Source organism: Cebus imitator, unplaced genomic scaffold, assembly GCF_001604975.1.
Source record: "Cebus imitator isolate Cc_AM_T3 unplaced genomic scaffold, Cebus_imitator-1.0 Scaffold45, whole genome shotgun sequence".
NCBI lineage: Eukaryota > Metazoa > Chordata > Mammalia > Primates > Cebidae > Cebus > Cebus imitator.
The window spans coordinates 2,834,951-2,850,784 of NW_016107360.1; the positions used below are offsets into that span (position 1 = coordinate 2,834,951).

General features: G+C 34.4%; 1 protein-coding gene across 1 annotated transcript in view; it reads left to right on the top strand.

Annotated features, from left to right (window-relative positions):
• Positions 1-15,834, top strand: part of HDAC9 (histone deacetylase 9) — a 900,368-nt gene that overhangs the window by 639,737 nt on the left and 244,797 nt on the right. Inside the window, exon 16 of the mRNA XM_037737895.1 lies at positions 7,853-7,986. Coding sequence (XP_037593823.1) covers positions 7,853-7,986 — 134 coding nt within the window. The remainder of the gene's footprint in view (positions 1-7,852; positions 7,987-15,834) is intronic.

The following is a 15,834-nucleotide window of genomic DNA, read 5'->3' on the forward strand; positions in this document are numbered from 1 at the left end:
AACAGACCCCAGTGTGTAGTGCTCCCCTTCCTGTGTCCATGTATCAGTGATCTTTTTATAGTACTTTTGTAATTGTTTTGGGGAACCATGAACCACACCCAGTCAAGACAGTGAACTTGGTAGATAAATGTTGTGTGTGTTCTGACTGCTCTACCAACTGGACAGGGCCCCATCTTCCTTTCTCTTTTTGGCCCTCTCTATTCCGTCAGACATTACAATATTGAAATTAGGCCAATTTATAACCCTACAGTGCCTTTATGTTTAAGTGAAAGGAAGAGTCACATGTCTCTTAATTTTTTTCAAAAGCTAGAAATGATTAAGCTTAGTGAGGAAGTCACATCAAAAGCTGAGATAGGCCAAAAGCTAGGCCTCTTGTGCCAGCTATCCAACTTGTGAATATAAAAGAAAAGTTCTTAAAGGAAATTAAAAGTGCTGCTGTAGTGAACACACAAATGATAAGAAAGCGAAACAGCCCTATTGATTATATGGAAATAGATTTAGTGGTCTGGGTAAAAGATCAAACCAGCCACAGTATTTCCTTAAGCCAAAACCTCGTCTAGAGCAAGGCTCTCTTTTCAAATCTATGAGGGCTGAGAAAGGTGAGAAACTGCTGAGGAAAAGTTGGAAGTCAACAGAGGTTGGCTTATGAGGTTTAAGGAAATGAGCTATCTCCATTACATAAAAGTGCAAGGTAAAACAGCAAGTGTTGATATAGAAGCTACAACAAGTTTTCCAGAAGATCTAGCTAAGATCAGATGAAGATGGCTATGCTAAACAACAGAATTTCATTGTAGACGAAACAGGCTTTCATTGGAAGAAGAGATAGAAAACTTTAAGAGAGAAATAGTCAATGCCTGGCTTCAAAGGACAAGCTACTCTTATTAGAGGCTAATGCAGCTGATGGCTTTAAGTCGAAGCCAGTGCTCATTTACCTTTCTGGAAATACTGGGCCCTTCAGAATTATGCTAAATCTACTCTACCTGTGCTCTATAAAATGAACCACAAAGCCTGGATGACAGCACATCTGTTTGGAGTGTGGTTCATTGTTGGGCGTATTAAGCTCATGAGGGGGGCGGCGTGCGGGGGGAATTTCCTTTCAAAATATAACTGCCTAATTGACCATGTACCTGGTCACTGAAGAACTCTGGTGGATATGTACAAGGAGATTAAGTTTACACACCTGCTAACACAGTATGCATTCTGCAGCCCATAGATCAAGAAGTCTTTTAAATTTTTGTCTTATTATTTAAGAAATACATTCTATAAGGCTATACCTGCCACAGACAATGATTCCCCTATGGACCTGAGCAAAGTACATTGAAAACCTTTTGGAAAGGGTTCACCATTCTAGATGCCATTAAGAGCATTCATGATTCATGGGAGGAATATCAACATTGGCAAGTGATTGAAAGAAGTTGATTTCAGTTCTCATGGATGTCTTTGAGGGGTTCATTACTTTAGTGGAGGAACTAACTGCAGATTTGGTAGAAATAACAAGGGAACTAGAATTAGAACTGAAATCTGAATATATGAATTGCTCCAATCTCATTATAAAACTTGAATGAATAAGGAGTTATTTCTTAGGGGTTGAGCAAGGAAAATGTTTTTTTGGGACGGAATCTGCTCCTGGTGAATATGCAGTGGACATTGTTGAAATGACAACAAAGGATTTAGAATATTACATAAACTTAGTTGATAAAGCAGCTGCAGAGTTGGAGAGGATTGCCTCCAATTGTGAAAGAAGTCCTACTGAAGGTTAAGTGCTATAATATCAAGCAGCATTTCATACTACAGAGAAATGTTTTGTGAAAGGGAGAGTTCATGGGTATTGCAAACTTCATTGTTGTCTTATTTTAACAAATTGCCACAGCCATTCCAACATTCAGTAACTATTACCCTGTTGGTTAGCAGCCATCAATATCAAGGCAAGACCGTCCACAAGCAAAAAGATTATGACTTACTGAAAGCTCCGATGATTATTAGCACTTTAGCAATAAATTAATTTTTAATTAAAGTATGCACATTGGTTTCTTTGACACAATGATTCCACCCTTCATAGGTTATAGTATAGTGTAAGCATAACTTTTATATGCGTAAGCAAATCAAAAGTCATGTGACTTGCTTTTTTGTGATATTTGCTTTATTCGAGTGATTTGGAATCGAACCAGCAATATGTTCCAGATATTCCTGTATTTGGTTAGTCTGATTTTCTCTCAGAAGAAATTACAACTTTTTTTTTTTTTCTGACCACCGTATTTTCACCTTATTATGTACATCTAGTAGTTCTTTCCTTTATATTATGGAGGCTTCTCAAGTTTGTATTCAATAGCACTGATTTGGCTTTCTGAAATGTAAATTCCTATATTGCCTCCAGTATAGATATTCATTTTGCCACTCTTTAATTTCCTTGCAATCCCTGTTTATCATACCCAACTTTATTTTTATTCATTCCATTGCCTTTTTAATTAGTTTTATCTCTGCCTTTATATTTTTGCTCTGATGTTATAGGGCCAGTGTCTTTTGACATTTGAAGAGAACAAAACATTTTCTAAAATTTTATTTTGCTTCCTTTAGTAAATCATGTTCACTGAACTAAGCAGTATGAATGGTATTTCCTTCACAGTATCTGTACTATATTCTCAAAGGCCCTTTTTTTTTTTTTTTTTCTCACCCATTCTTGAATGTTGAAAAATCTTTCCAGATATTTTGCCAGCAAATGTGTAATGAATTGTGTTTGGCTTCACTTTTTGCCAACTTACATGCTGGTTGAATCTCCTTCCTGGCTTTACAGTTAAATGGCAATACTAAATCCAATTCCTAGGGCTTAACAGACGTTCATATAGTGTTAGTTGGAAGGCTTATTTTGGGAATTTCTTCTACCCACTTTCCTTTCTAGCTGTCTCATACTCTGTTAAGATGACTTACATGAAAAAACAATAAACAAAACACAAAACCATTAGGTTTAGAAAATGCTTCTTATCTAGTGAGAGGTACAATATATAAGTTTTTTAAAAGGAATTTTTAGACATTACATCATTTGCTTTTTGGACACATCAGGTTTCACAAATAATTAAAAAAATTACACTGTTTGGTACTTTATGTGTTCTTGTTAAAACATATTACAGATCGTAAAATATAAACTGCGCTCCAACCCAGGTGACAGAATGAGTACCTGTCTAAAAACAAAAACAAAATTAAAATATTAAAAGAGAAATAGAAAAAAATAAGGCAAGATAAGTCTTATATATAGATTAGCATTATGGGTAGAAATGGTAACAATAGCTGCTATGTGTGTGATCTGAAGGTCATTAGAAATGATCCTTGTTTCAGAATAGTTTCTTCTTTTTTTAGTAATTCTACCATTTGTATTTCATTNTTCCCAGAAATTATTATTATTGTTTTTTAAAACAATTTATATTTCTAGTGTGGTAGGCTTGCTGGCATCAAGGTGTGCGGTTGTTCAACTCTGAAAACACTTTTTTGTTTTTAAGAGATATTTTTTGACTCTAGCCTCACAATTTTTTTGCTTAGCAGAGTTTTCAAAAGTGTTACATATTTTCAGCTCACTTTTACTACTAGATTTTGAGTTGAATGTAGTAAAATGAAGCTGCTAGAATCTGGAACATAGCGAGCATTCAATAAGTGTCCACTGTTTCTGCATCTTTCAGGAGGTTGCTGTGTCATATATATTTGTACTGTGCTAGTCCTTTATCCATTCCCCTGCCCTAGAAGGAGTTTAATAACTGTTGCTTAGCAAACACGTTAGGAATGTGTGAAACCTTATGTAGTTATTAGAAATGCAAATGAAGTTGAATGTTAGGAACTAGAAATCAGGATCAAAAATTTTCTTCTAAATATCCTAAACTCAGCTTTCTTTATAGACAAGATAAATTGTCTATGAAGACTCTATTGACTCAGCCTGTCAGGTCTTACTAGACAGAGTGTAAATCAGATGATATAAATAGATTATATGGCTAAAAAATTACAACTACATGTAATAATTAAGAGGGAAAGATACTACACTAGATGCTTCGAATACATATTTAATAAGGCTGAGAGAGAAAGCACAAAGTCCAAGTTTATAAGAAAAATTTATTGAGAAATTTTGAGGATTTTCTGTATGTAAAAATATGTATACATATTTTTACATATATACACATATGTGGAAAACAAACAACTATGGTTTAAACTATGGGAAAATATTTTAAGACTCCTTTGTGTATTTTTCCAAATCCTAATTTTAACTCTTATCCCACTCATCAATAGAAAAATTAATTAATCTATAGTCTTATGTCACAAATGATAATCAGTGGGCCAGAAAGGGTTGAACAAAACTAGAATTCCATATGAACTGCAGAGAGAAGAGCAGGCTTACTTCTCACCATGTAAGTCCATGCTTCTGAGAAGCCAAAGAGAACGAAAGAGAGAGGAAGGGAATGGAGATGAAGGATGAGGTTAAAGTTTCATTTTGCAGTCTACCTGTTAACACCTCAGTGAAACATCATTAGGATGAGTCAGTGGAAGTTTGGGGTTCCAGATTGCATATATTTCCCTTTAAATTCAAATGGATTTCCAAGAGTTCCTGGACTTTAAAGTATAATCTCTAGGTACCTGCAAAAAATCCCAGCTACCATAACCTGTTTCACAATTTTTTTTCTTGGCAGTGGATTATGGGGAAAATATCATTAAGAGGGGAAACATTACTACAGAGGTAAGCTTAGATGTGTCAAGAGATGAAATAGTGAAAAAGTTAAGCAACGTAATGATTAGAACCTCTACTCTTGAATAATATATTTCTCCTTCTTCTTCTTTATTTTTTTCCAGAGACAAGGCCTCACCCTGTGGCCCAGGCTGGAGTGCAGTGGCTTGATCACTGCTCACTGCAGCATCAATGTCCTGGGCTCAAGCAATTCTTCCACCAGCAGCAGGCACACCACCATTCCTGACTAGTTTTTAAAAATTTTTTATAGAGACAGTGTCTCCTATGTTGTTCAGGCTGATTTCAAATTCCTAGGCTCAAGCAATCCTCTTGCCTCAGCCTCCCAAAGTGCTAGGCTTATAGGTGTGATCCTCTGTGCATTGCCAAAAATATCTTTTCAAAATGAGGCAGATGTTAAACTTTTTGTTTCCAGATTATTATTCAACTATTACTTTTCTATTTTATGCAGCTATTGTTGAAAATGTTAAACAGTTCTTCTGTATAGTAGTAACTCATAAATAGTTAATATATTTAAATTGGAAAAACCTGTCTTACACATCTTTGTATTTTAAATGTTATTCTTCCATCCTGCTTGCCTGCTTCCATTTATGCCTTCCTTGATGTCTTCCTTCTAACTTTATTTTAAAATATTTATTCATATTGGACTTTATGCAGAATGTAAAAAGACTTTGTGAAATTCCATGTAGAAATATAAAGTTGAGTAAAATAAATGCCTGTATTAGAGGCACTTAGGGTAGGAAGATAAGAGACATAAAAGGTAGAAGATTAAACAAGTGAGACTACTTTTCAGGAATCCAAGGAGATTCACCAATTAAATTCATTGAGGAAAGCTTTACAGTGTAACTATCTGACCTATTTTGGGGACATATTCATTCATTTATGGTTTTCATTCACTCATTAAAAAATATTTTTGAGGACCTGCTTTATTTAAGCATGTTTATGTCCACTGAAATTTCAGAGGTAAAAATACAATTATAATCTGTGCTCTCAAAGATCTCACCATCCAGTGAAGAAAATGTACAATAAACAAAATTATACAACAATTATATAATTGTGACAAATGCTTGAAGGAGGCCTTGAGGATGCTAAGAGAGCATATAGTAGGAGACCTAATTTAGAGATCTCAGGGTATGCTTGGTAGAGGAGGTGACATTAAAAACTGGGCCTTGAAGAGTGAAAAAAAATTAGCCGAATGAGGACTGGAGTTATGGCGGTCAAGAAGGAAGAATTTCTGGCATAGAGGGAATAGCATGTATGAAGATCACAAGGTTGGTAGGATTTTGACCTTTGTAAGGAAAGGAAGGAAGGTTTTAATAAGAGAAATTGAGAACAAAAGAGGGAGAGATATGAAATGAAGCTGGAAGGTTGGGGAGGGAGCTATCTACGCTGGCCTGGAGGAATTTCTGTCTCTTCTATGAAGGCCCTGAAGGGTTTAAACAGAAGTGGCCACTGTTGCGTGGCAAATGGAGTAGAGTAAAAGTCAGGTTGCCAGTTACAAGGCTATCTCAGGAGTCCAGATTAGAGATAATAGTACCTTAGATTGTGTATGGTTTTGGCAGTGGAGATAAGGAGAGTGAGTGATTCAAGATCTGCTTTAGAGGGAAAACAGAACACTACTTTGGTTCATTGGAGGGGGAGTGTCAAGGGAACATTAAGGTTTCTCGTATAAACAATGGCAAATCTTGATGTCTTTTGTAAACATGAGTAATATCGTGTGTGGTTTATGATCATGAAATCAAAATCAGAGACATTTTCACTTTTTGAAAACCATGAGACAACTAAGTGGAGATTTTGGATTGGTCATTCAATGGGTAAGTGTGCAATAAGCTGCTCATAAAGGAGGTCAGTCTTGAGGACAAAAATGTGAGAATCAGGGAAAGAAGGATGGAGTTGAAGCCATTTGATTCCAAGAATACATATTATTTGGACTAGTAAAATTATATTTTTTCTTAGACATAATTTTTAGCACATGGTTTCAAAATGCATGTGGCATTCTTCTGCATCATTTTAGTATACTCAGTGAAAAATATTTTCCTCTCAACATTTTTTTAACACAATAATGTAAGCCAAAAGGAAAATAAAGTGTATTTAATTTAACTTGTTTTACAGCATAAATTACTGGTGCTCATCTGTTCCTGAAGATTTTTATTGGTGGTTGTTGTAAAATTTCTTATCATGGGTATTTTTCCCATCTACAAATGTACTTTGATGGTCATTTATTGGAGGACATTTGATTTGATAAATTCTTATGTCAGGCAATTTTGCAAGCAACATGTTTCCACATCACGGAATAGGGTTACTGATGAAAATCTTCTTAAAATGAGCTAGAGTTATAATTCTCATCTAATTTGTTACTTTAAAAAGTCCTATTTTAAGTACCGCTAATAATTCATTTCATCATCGTGATTGAAAATGAAATATGCTAACACCTGATAATTTAAAAGCAGATTGTACTCATTAGTATCTGTATAATCTCTGGTAGTGGCATTGTAATTTACATTTATTTTTTAAAAGAAACACTTTAAATGCCCCACAATATTATAAGATTTACAATATCCATATTGTTTACATAATGATATAAATTATGGGGAGAAACACAAAGAAACGGTTTTTGCATAACCTTGAAGAAATTACTAAACAGGATAGGCAAAGAGTGGGAGAATCCAGTTTATTACAAGAATGTAACCCTCATCTAAACTCAGGCTAGAATTATGAAAGATTTAAAGAGCCAGCTCATTTTGTGTTTCCAATGATGCGGTGAAATTAAAACCTCTACTGAATTAAATTATCTGCCTAAAAACAATTCATAATGATTTTCATAAAATATTACAATATATATATATATATATATATTTTAAAATCTGAAATGTCTATAAATATTATCATCTTCATCACTACAGATTTACTAAACTAGGGTCTGAGTACTGGTTAATCCATGAGTTCATGTTTTTATACAAGTATCCAGATAGATAGGACTAAATAGCTCTGATGTGCTCCTGAGAATTTGTATTATTTCCCCCTTTGTCAAATTTATTTTAAGAACAATGACTTTTTTTGAGTTGTCATATTATCTTCTAACACATATCGTTACCTTATACCTCAATCTTGTTCTGTATTTCCCTTGTCTTGAAGGAATTGCCTACGACCCCTTGATGCTGAAACATCAGTGCGTTTGTGGCAATTCCACCACCCACCCTGAGCATGCTGGACGAATACAGAGTATCTGGTCACGACTGCAAGAAACTGGGCTGCTAAATAAATGTGAGGTAATCTGGCATTGGACACACTCTTTTACTTCCTTAAATAAATCATGTTAAGAGGCCAGTATTCATTTGGGGAGTAATAGAAAAATATTAACCATATAGTGCAAACACCATGATTGATGAACCATCATAGATTTAAGTAGCACAGAGCTTACCACCTGACTCTGTGTTGGGCAAGCAGTAAGTATTCGATCAGTGTTGATGAACTGAACAGCTGCCTGATGCCTGTGTTCCAATATTGCAGTATTATTATTACATATACATGGTAGCACTGTTTGCAAATAGGTATTATTTATTGAGTTTATCTTCTTAGAAACTCTTACTAAGTTATCGTTTTTGGTTATAAACTGAACTTTGAATTTAGATGTATGCCAGTTTTGCCACATGGAAATTAATGATTTAAAATATTAACTGTCCTCTTACCACCAAAAGTAATTTCTTTTTAGTGAAGTGGTTGATAGGTTTATAACTTGATGAACGGGTTTGAATAGTTTCATTTTATCACGATTTCCTTAAACTCATTTCTATAGATGCCTGGTGAATACCATTTTTATTTTGAAAAATCTATCATTTTAGGCTTTCAAAGGGTAAAAACAAAAGTCATATCAATTCAGAAAGGCTCCCATTGTGAAATGTGCAAAATATGTTACAAACAGCTGCTATTTGATTTGGTTACTATAAATGCCCATTGTTGTCTGAAATCCAGTAACATTCTGCATTTGAATTTAAGCCATTTTTAAAAGAAAAATGCCCTCCATGGGCTTTCTCACATTATTTTAACATTTACTAATTACTTGTTTTTACTGGGTCTCTATTAAGTTCTAAACATGTTCTAGGTATTGGAATTATAAAATTTCACAAGACAGATACAGTCCCAAAACGTAGTCAACAAATTTCTTATTTAAATTCAACTTAGTTTAAACTGAGTCTGTAAAATATTTTACTTGAAATAGGAATACCAAAGCACAGAATTTTTCTACAGGTCAGGTGTACTTGCCTACATATGGTAGTATGAGTTACTTCAGTCTTACCCTTTCCTAAAAATAATTGACTTTTAAAGATGCAAAGCCATTCATTCAGTTTGTTTATTTTTACAGATGAATAATCTTCATGATGGATTTTTTTTTCTTTAAAGGGTAGATATTTTATGTTACAAGGGAAGTTGTTTTTTTAAAACATTAATTCATTGCTAGTGTCTTATGGATCATTCAGTAGTTGAGATTGTGTATAAATATACCATAACGCTGTGTACAGATTTAGTCTCACAAGTTTTATTATATATTTATGATGGAATTATCAAATAGTTTTCTTATTTAAAACTCTGATTTTGATTAAATGTATCCTTTATCTAGAAATCCCAAAGTGAGGGAAAATGAGCTAGATTTATTTATCTGGTTCTTTCCTGAGTGCAAGTCTATTATTCATTTTTTTGCCAGTGGCATTCATATTATATGGCAGAAGGCTTTCATACGCTGCTCAATTTTAGAGTTATCTTTAAGGATTTCATGTTTTTGATAATGCAGTTTAGAGGCCAAACTATTTTCTTTTCTACACAATCCCATATGGAGTCCATAAAGTAGACCAGTAAGGAAAATTATTTGTGGTAGGCTGGTCTTAATGGACAAAATACATTTATTCACTTGAACATTCCTGTCTCACCTTTTCATCTGCTTTGCAGTTTTTCTGTGCTTTTGCCAGGTGAGACATTGCTGTTTACATTTTTCCACATTCACGTTTGTGTTATATCCTGCAGCTACTGGCCTGGTCCTAGCTACTTCAAATTGTCAGAGCCTTCAAATGCATTGTTAGATGTGGTATTCCTAAAACCTATTACCTGAAGGAGAATTGTTAGTAAAAGGAACAGAGTATAGAAATAAATGGAATTTGGTGTGGTTCACACTGGAATAAAAGTTCAAAAGTCTATTATCATCCTTTGCTGGTTAGTCTTTTCAATGGCTTATATACATTACATTATTTTAGTTCTGTATTATTTGAAACTATACAATTCAGTTTGTATAGCACTGACTGATGTGATATCAAACACAGGGTGAAATGTCAGAAGCACTATCATACAGCTATGGGCTTGAGGAAAATAGAGTCTCCTTGGTAACACTTAATCACAAAATTAACTAATAATACACTCACAAGCCCAGATCAGCAGATTTGCTCTTAATAAAGAAAAAGCACAAACATCATACCCAAAACCTTGCAACAATGCAAATAGAAGCCACTTTTCCTAACATAGTTTGATGGCAGTTCACCAGGTGTTCAGTTTCTTAAGTGAAGATTTTGTTGCCCATATGTGTTTATCATTATATATGATAATATTCCTACATTATCAAAACTCCCATATTAGCAAATAAATTATTGCCCATATAAATTTATTTTGAAATTATGAGATGCTAACCTAAACCAAACCGTGAAATGAAATTTCTAAAACCACTAAAAATTAACTCACTTTTAAGATACCTAAGAATTTAATGTCTCTGCCCAGGTGTGAATGATATTTGTAAAATTCAAAATTAAATTTTAAAAATCGTTAACTAAACAAATGTTATCCTTTTATAGAGACATTTTGTTTAATATAAGATAAAACATAGAACTAAAATGGAAACACTGTTTTCATAACTTGTTTTCTCTTCCTGATTGTTTTTCCTGGAAGAGTAGAGGAATAAATAGAAAAGGAATACACAGAGACTATTCCAAACCAGGTTAATCCTTGTCAGAAATAGTAGAATCTTACCTAGTGGACTTAGCTCTCCCAAGTCCATGTTTTTCTAAACACGCTGGAAGAAACTGATGTATGTTCTTTGTAGATTTCTTCTAATATTTTTGATTTGACAAGTTATATATGCAAATATTTTACTGTGTTATTAAGCTGTCTTACAAAGATGCTAAACATTCTGTCTCCTGCCAAATTACTTTGAAAATGTCAATGCTGTGAAAAATACAACACAAAATTATCAACAAATATTTTAGTAATTTGCCACATATCTTTACAATCAGTATTGTTGAAGAATCAGGAGAAAAGTACACCATAGAGGCAAGTGATCTGTGTACCTGGTGGGTATTTTGGCTAGTTGAAAGGGCAGGAAGGGGCCTACCCAAAAGGCTACCTGGTTAGTGTTTCTAAGCCTTCTAAATTAGGAATCAAAGATAATGATAGTATCTGCTCACTGGAGTTCACTTATTCTTTCTGAGAGAGGAAGTTGTGTTCCAGCTTAGGCGTGAGTAATTTATTTACCAAGATACCCCACAGACCCAAATAAGGGAATCAAGGTTCAAGGGCAGTACTTCTAAATTGGCTAGAAGGGGTTATCAGGAAGTTAAACTTTAGTTCCTTTGCCCAGTTATGTCTAAAACATGCTAACATGAGGAAGTATAATCTCTGCTAACTGGGACTCCAGGGATTTGAGTACCAGGCTGGATGTCTTAGGTTATCATTCTCTCCGAAGCAATATGAGCAATTTCCTCTCTTTGTTGTGGGAAGTAAAAACTCATTTGTTTCAAAAGAGAAGATTTATTAGATTTCACGGGAAAGGATATAATCAAATAGGAATATAATGCATACAAGGTGGGTCAGTGCATTGTTTTTCAGTATCCAGATAGTCATCTGCCATCTTTGGGTACTACTTTCCCACCAGGTCTGTGTAACTATTCTTGGTTAGAAATCAACCTGTGCTTTCAAAGAAGGAAATCTTGAATGTTGACTTATTTCAGAATCATCTGAGGGGATGCTAAAACACAGATTGCTGAGCTCTAAACTCAGAATTTCTAATTTAGTAGGCCTGGAGTAGGGTCCAACAATCTGTATTGGTAACATGTGTCTGGATGGTTCTGATACCGTTGGCCTGGATGCCACACTTTGAGAACAGTGATGTAATCATTCAGTGATATTTATCAAGAATTTGAGTTTCCCAGGCACTTTTGTTAGGAGTAGAAGATATATTACTGAGTAGAAAGTATACATCCCTGTCTTCAAGGTTACTATCTGGTGTGATCAGCAAGCATTAATTAAACAATCATACAAATAAATACACAATTGCAAATTTCACAGGAGTTTTGAGTCATTCATTTTACATTGCCGTGGTTGTGAAGGCTCCTGCTTGAGAAAGAAAAAAATGAGGAAGCTGCCTCTGTAGACTTGACAGCATCAATGGGGCCCCGTGACCAAGAGACAGAGGAGGTAATGTTACATATTAGAGTGTGAGGGGAAAATATCCCAGGTCTTGCAATGAATAACATGCCCTCTTTGTGTTTTTATTTGTGTTCTTTGTTTATTGGGGTTACTATCTGACTGGGACAAAAAATAAGGAATCCTAGTTCTGCTAGCATACAAAGAAGAGTCAGCTTCCCTCAAGCAACAGAGCAGTCAATTTTACAATTAATGAAATTTAAAAATGACATAATAGAAAAGGTAGCAATTTGAAAAGACTAACAGTATTCCTTCATTTCCAGATAGTAGACTGATAAATCAAATTTTTGTTTTATGTCAATCCATTTAACAATGTTGCAAATTAGTAAAAATGGATTCTCTCAAAGATGATCATTCAAAATTAGATTTGACCTTAGTTTTGCCGTTAATTATCTGTTTGCTTTTGTCAAGCCATTTTACTTTGCTGATCTTTGGTTTTCTTAAGGTTTAGATGAGGGTGTTAGGCAAAATATTTGTTAGGATCTCTTTCAGCCGTAGTAACGTCTGAAGCTAGAATGGTTAAGCAGTTCTTTTGGAATATAACACTCTCTTTGGTTAAGTGTAGACTAAATTTTTAGAATGTTTCAGTAAACATATTGCTCTTAGTTTGTAAGCTGTTGTGTAAATTGGCTCTGCTTACTAATCTTGATTGTAGCCAGAGAAAACATTAGTCCTTATTATATTAGATTACAGTGGTTTCATGGGTTAACTTTTTTTGGCATGATGTGACACTGTTTTTAATAAGTTGAGGCAGTTAGTAGTCCTTCATGCCAATACCATTTAATTTTTTCCCCTACTGAATCATTCATACTTAGTTTAGTGACTCTGTTGGGATCGAAGAGCAAAATCAGCAGCTTTCTTGTCATCATGAGAAATGGACCTGGAGGGGTCATTTGGTGTCCTCTTCAGAAACAAGCTCTTTGATTAGGTAGCTGGGTTTCTAAGATGTGCATGCTCCTGAAGAAGAGAAATGTGCTCATCTGTGGTCAAAAAAAAAAAAAATCGTGGAGATTGACCCATCATCTGTTAGAAATGCACTTGTTGTTTTTTCCAGAAGTGCTCATGACTCCCAGCCCCACCAAGCCACCCACAGACATTTGCTTGCTCTCACATTTGTTTTGAGAATAACATTTTATAATGCTTTTGTTGGATTACACATTATGTGGAATTTGCATTGCCTTTTTGTGACTAATATTGAATAACTTTCTTTCACTTAATTCATAAGTAAAAACCATAAGCAACATACTGTGCTGAAATGTTTAACTCGTTTATTCAAGTGCCAACACAAAGTAATTATGAAACAATTCTGGGACACAAAACCAAGCTACTGTTGTCCCTTCTGGAACTTCTCAGCAGTTCCAATGAGAAAAGTGGAGAGCAAGTTTAGTGCAAAATCTTAAGATGCCAAGAAGCAGGGATTCCAGCATATCTTCTTGCATACATAGGTGACTTTAAAATACCTCTTTGTTTCTAAGTTAGGAAATACATTCATCTGTGGTGAAACATTTTGGAATGTGCAGATTTTCTGACAACACTGCAAAGCACTGAATACTGCAAGTTAATGGAAAATCAATTAAATATTTGTTTTATAGAGTAGTCTAACTAGGTGGCAGCACATAACAGCTTACTGTTTTGCTTAGTTTGCAAAAAAATTTTTTTTATGTGTTTGTGTCTTAGAATCTAACCACAAAACAGAGGGAAACTCAAACAGGAAGTCCTGTGAATTGTCCCTAAAGGATATAGCAGTCTTGGGAAGAAGTACAAGTGATCTAGATTTGATGAGTAAACCAGGGTACATTGTATCATTGTTCTAAAAGATATTTGTATATCACGGAGTGGAACCAGGCAGATAAATATACCAAAACTCGTTGTGCAGCTTATAGTAAAATGATTTGGAATTTCTTTTAAAAATGTCTGCTAAACAGAAAGAATTAATCTGGAAAACAGCCAACAAAAGGAAATACGAGATGCTCTTCTTCTGAGTCCACTTGGAAAGTAATATAGAAATTTTGAAACAGCAGCATTAAAGCTTATTAATAAAAATGAAAAATTATATAATTTTTAGCCATTTGAAATATACAGTTTTTGAGTAACAAAAAACATTCGTTGAAAGTTTGTTTCATACATGATTACCACTTTTAAAAAGCAAAAGTTTAAATTAAACCATTAAAATATTTATAATTTTTAAAAAGAATAATTGTAATGTAGGGGGTTCAATTGCATAAAGAATTGTGAAAATTGAGTGGTTAGACTAAGGGATAATTTTTCTTGCTTTCTGATGAGGACAATGAGTTGAAATAGGTGGAAGTAAAACTTAAAAAAATATAGTGTATATATGCTTGTCACCATTTCAGAGCTTTATTATTGACCTGGGATTTGCCGTTTTCTAAAATGCATTAGAAATGGCTCTGTGTCCTAAAATACTTTAAAATAAGTCATAATGGCTGAATCAAGCAGTATTAAGACACATCGAAGACACTTAACATATCATTTTCTACTCACAGAACTTCTGTCCAACAACCAAATATTTTAACCATTCCATTGTCCCAAGTGTTGGTCAGTACAAGTGTCAGTGTCTTGCACTCACTTCTGAGCAGGAAGAATGGACAGCTCCCTCTGACATCTGGTTCTTGACCTGAGCTATTCATTAGAATCCCCTGGGTTGTTGGAAACATCTGGGTGCCCAAACTGCACCCAGACAAAGGTACTCAGGAGCTATATAGGTAGGACCCAGGCATCAATACCTTTTAAACTTCCCCAGCTGATTCCAACGTGCAGCCACTGTTAAGAACTACTGAAACAGAAACGTGACTTCTTAACGTAATCTTAACAAGACAGAGACAAATAGGCAATTGAATCAAATATTTGGAGATGGGAAAGTAACAGATGTAAGCATTAACCTGAGAAATAAAGATGACACTCACTTGCAAGTGCCATACATAATTTTCAAAATTTATTAAAAGTGTTTATTATACTGAAGTTGTCACAGGATAGGAATATGAGCTGAAAAAACTTATGTTTCAATTATGATTAGGCTTATAAGAAATGAACATCGCAGAAGAACTGGACTCCATTTGAAAATCCTTATTCAGATTTCTTTGGCCTCAACCACAGTAATTTATCATTGCAATTATTATATTTGCTTGCCTAAGGCAAATGCATAAATCAAAGTGAAACATTTTATTAAATTTCTACTGTGTGTAAGTTTATTTCACATAGAATCGTATCATCTTAGGGCTAAAAGGAGCTTCTAAATAATTTAGTCAAACCACTTTATGTTTATAGATGAAGAAACAAAGGCCCATAGAGATATCTCATAGCTGGCTATAGGCACATTAAGGACATGTGAGAGTCAGAACTGGAAGTCAAGGCTCCCAACTTGGAATTCTCTTTTTTTTCCTTGTGACCCACAGAAAAAAACAAAAGCCTGTTAGACCACCTGCCTGCTTAATTGCCTCATTCTTTCTTTCACTCCTCCACCATTTTTTATGAGAAAAACTCAGAAGTACAAGCTATTACACGAGGAGGTTTGTATGGAATATCATGCAGTTAGAGGAACCGTTAAAAAAACATTTTTTATGTAACATTTTAAGAAGAAGTTGGTTGGAGCATTTTAAAACTCCAGTAGCTGTGTTTAGGCATAAGCAATGAGATCA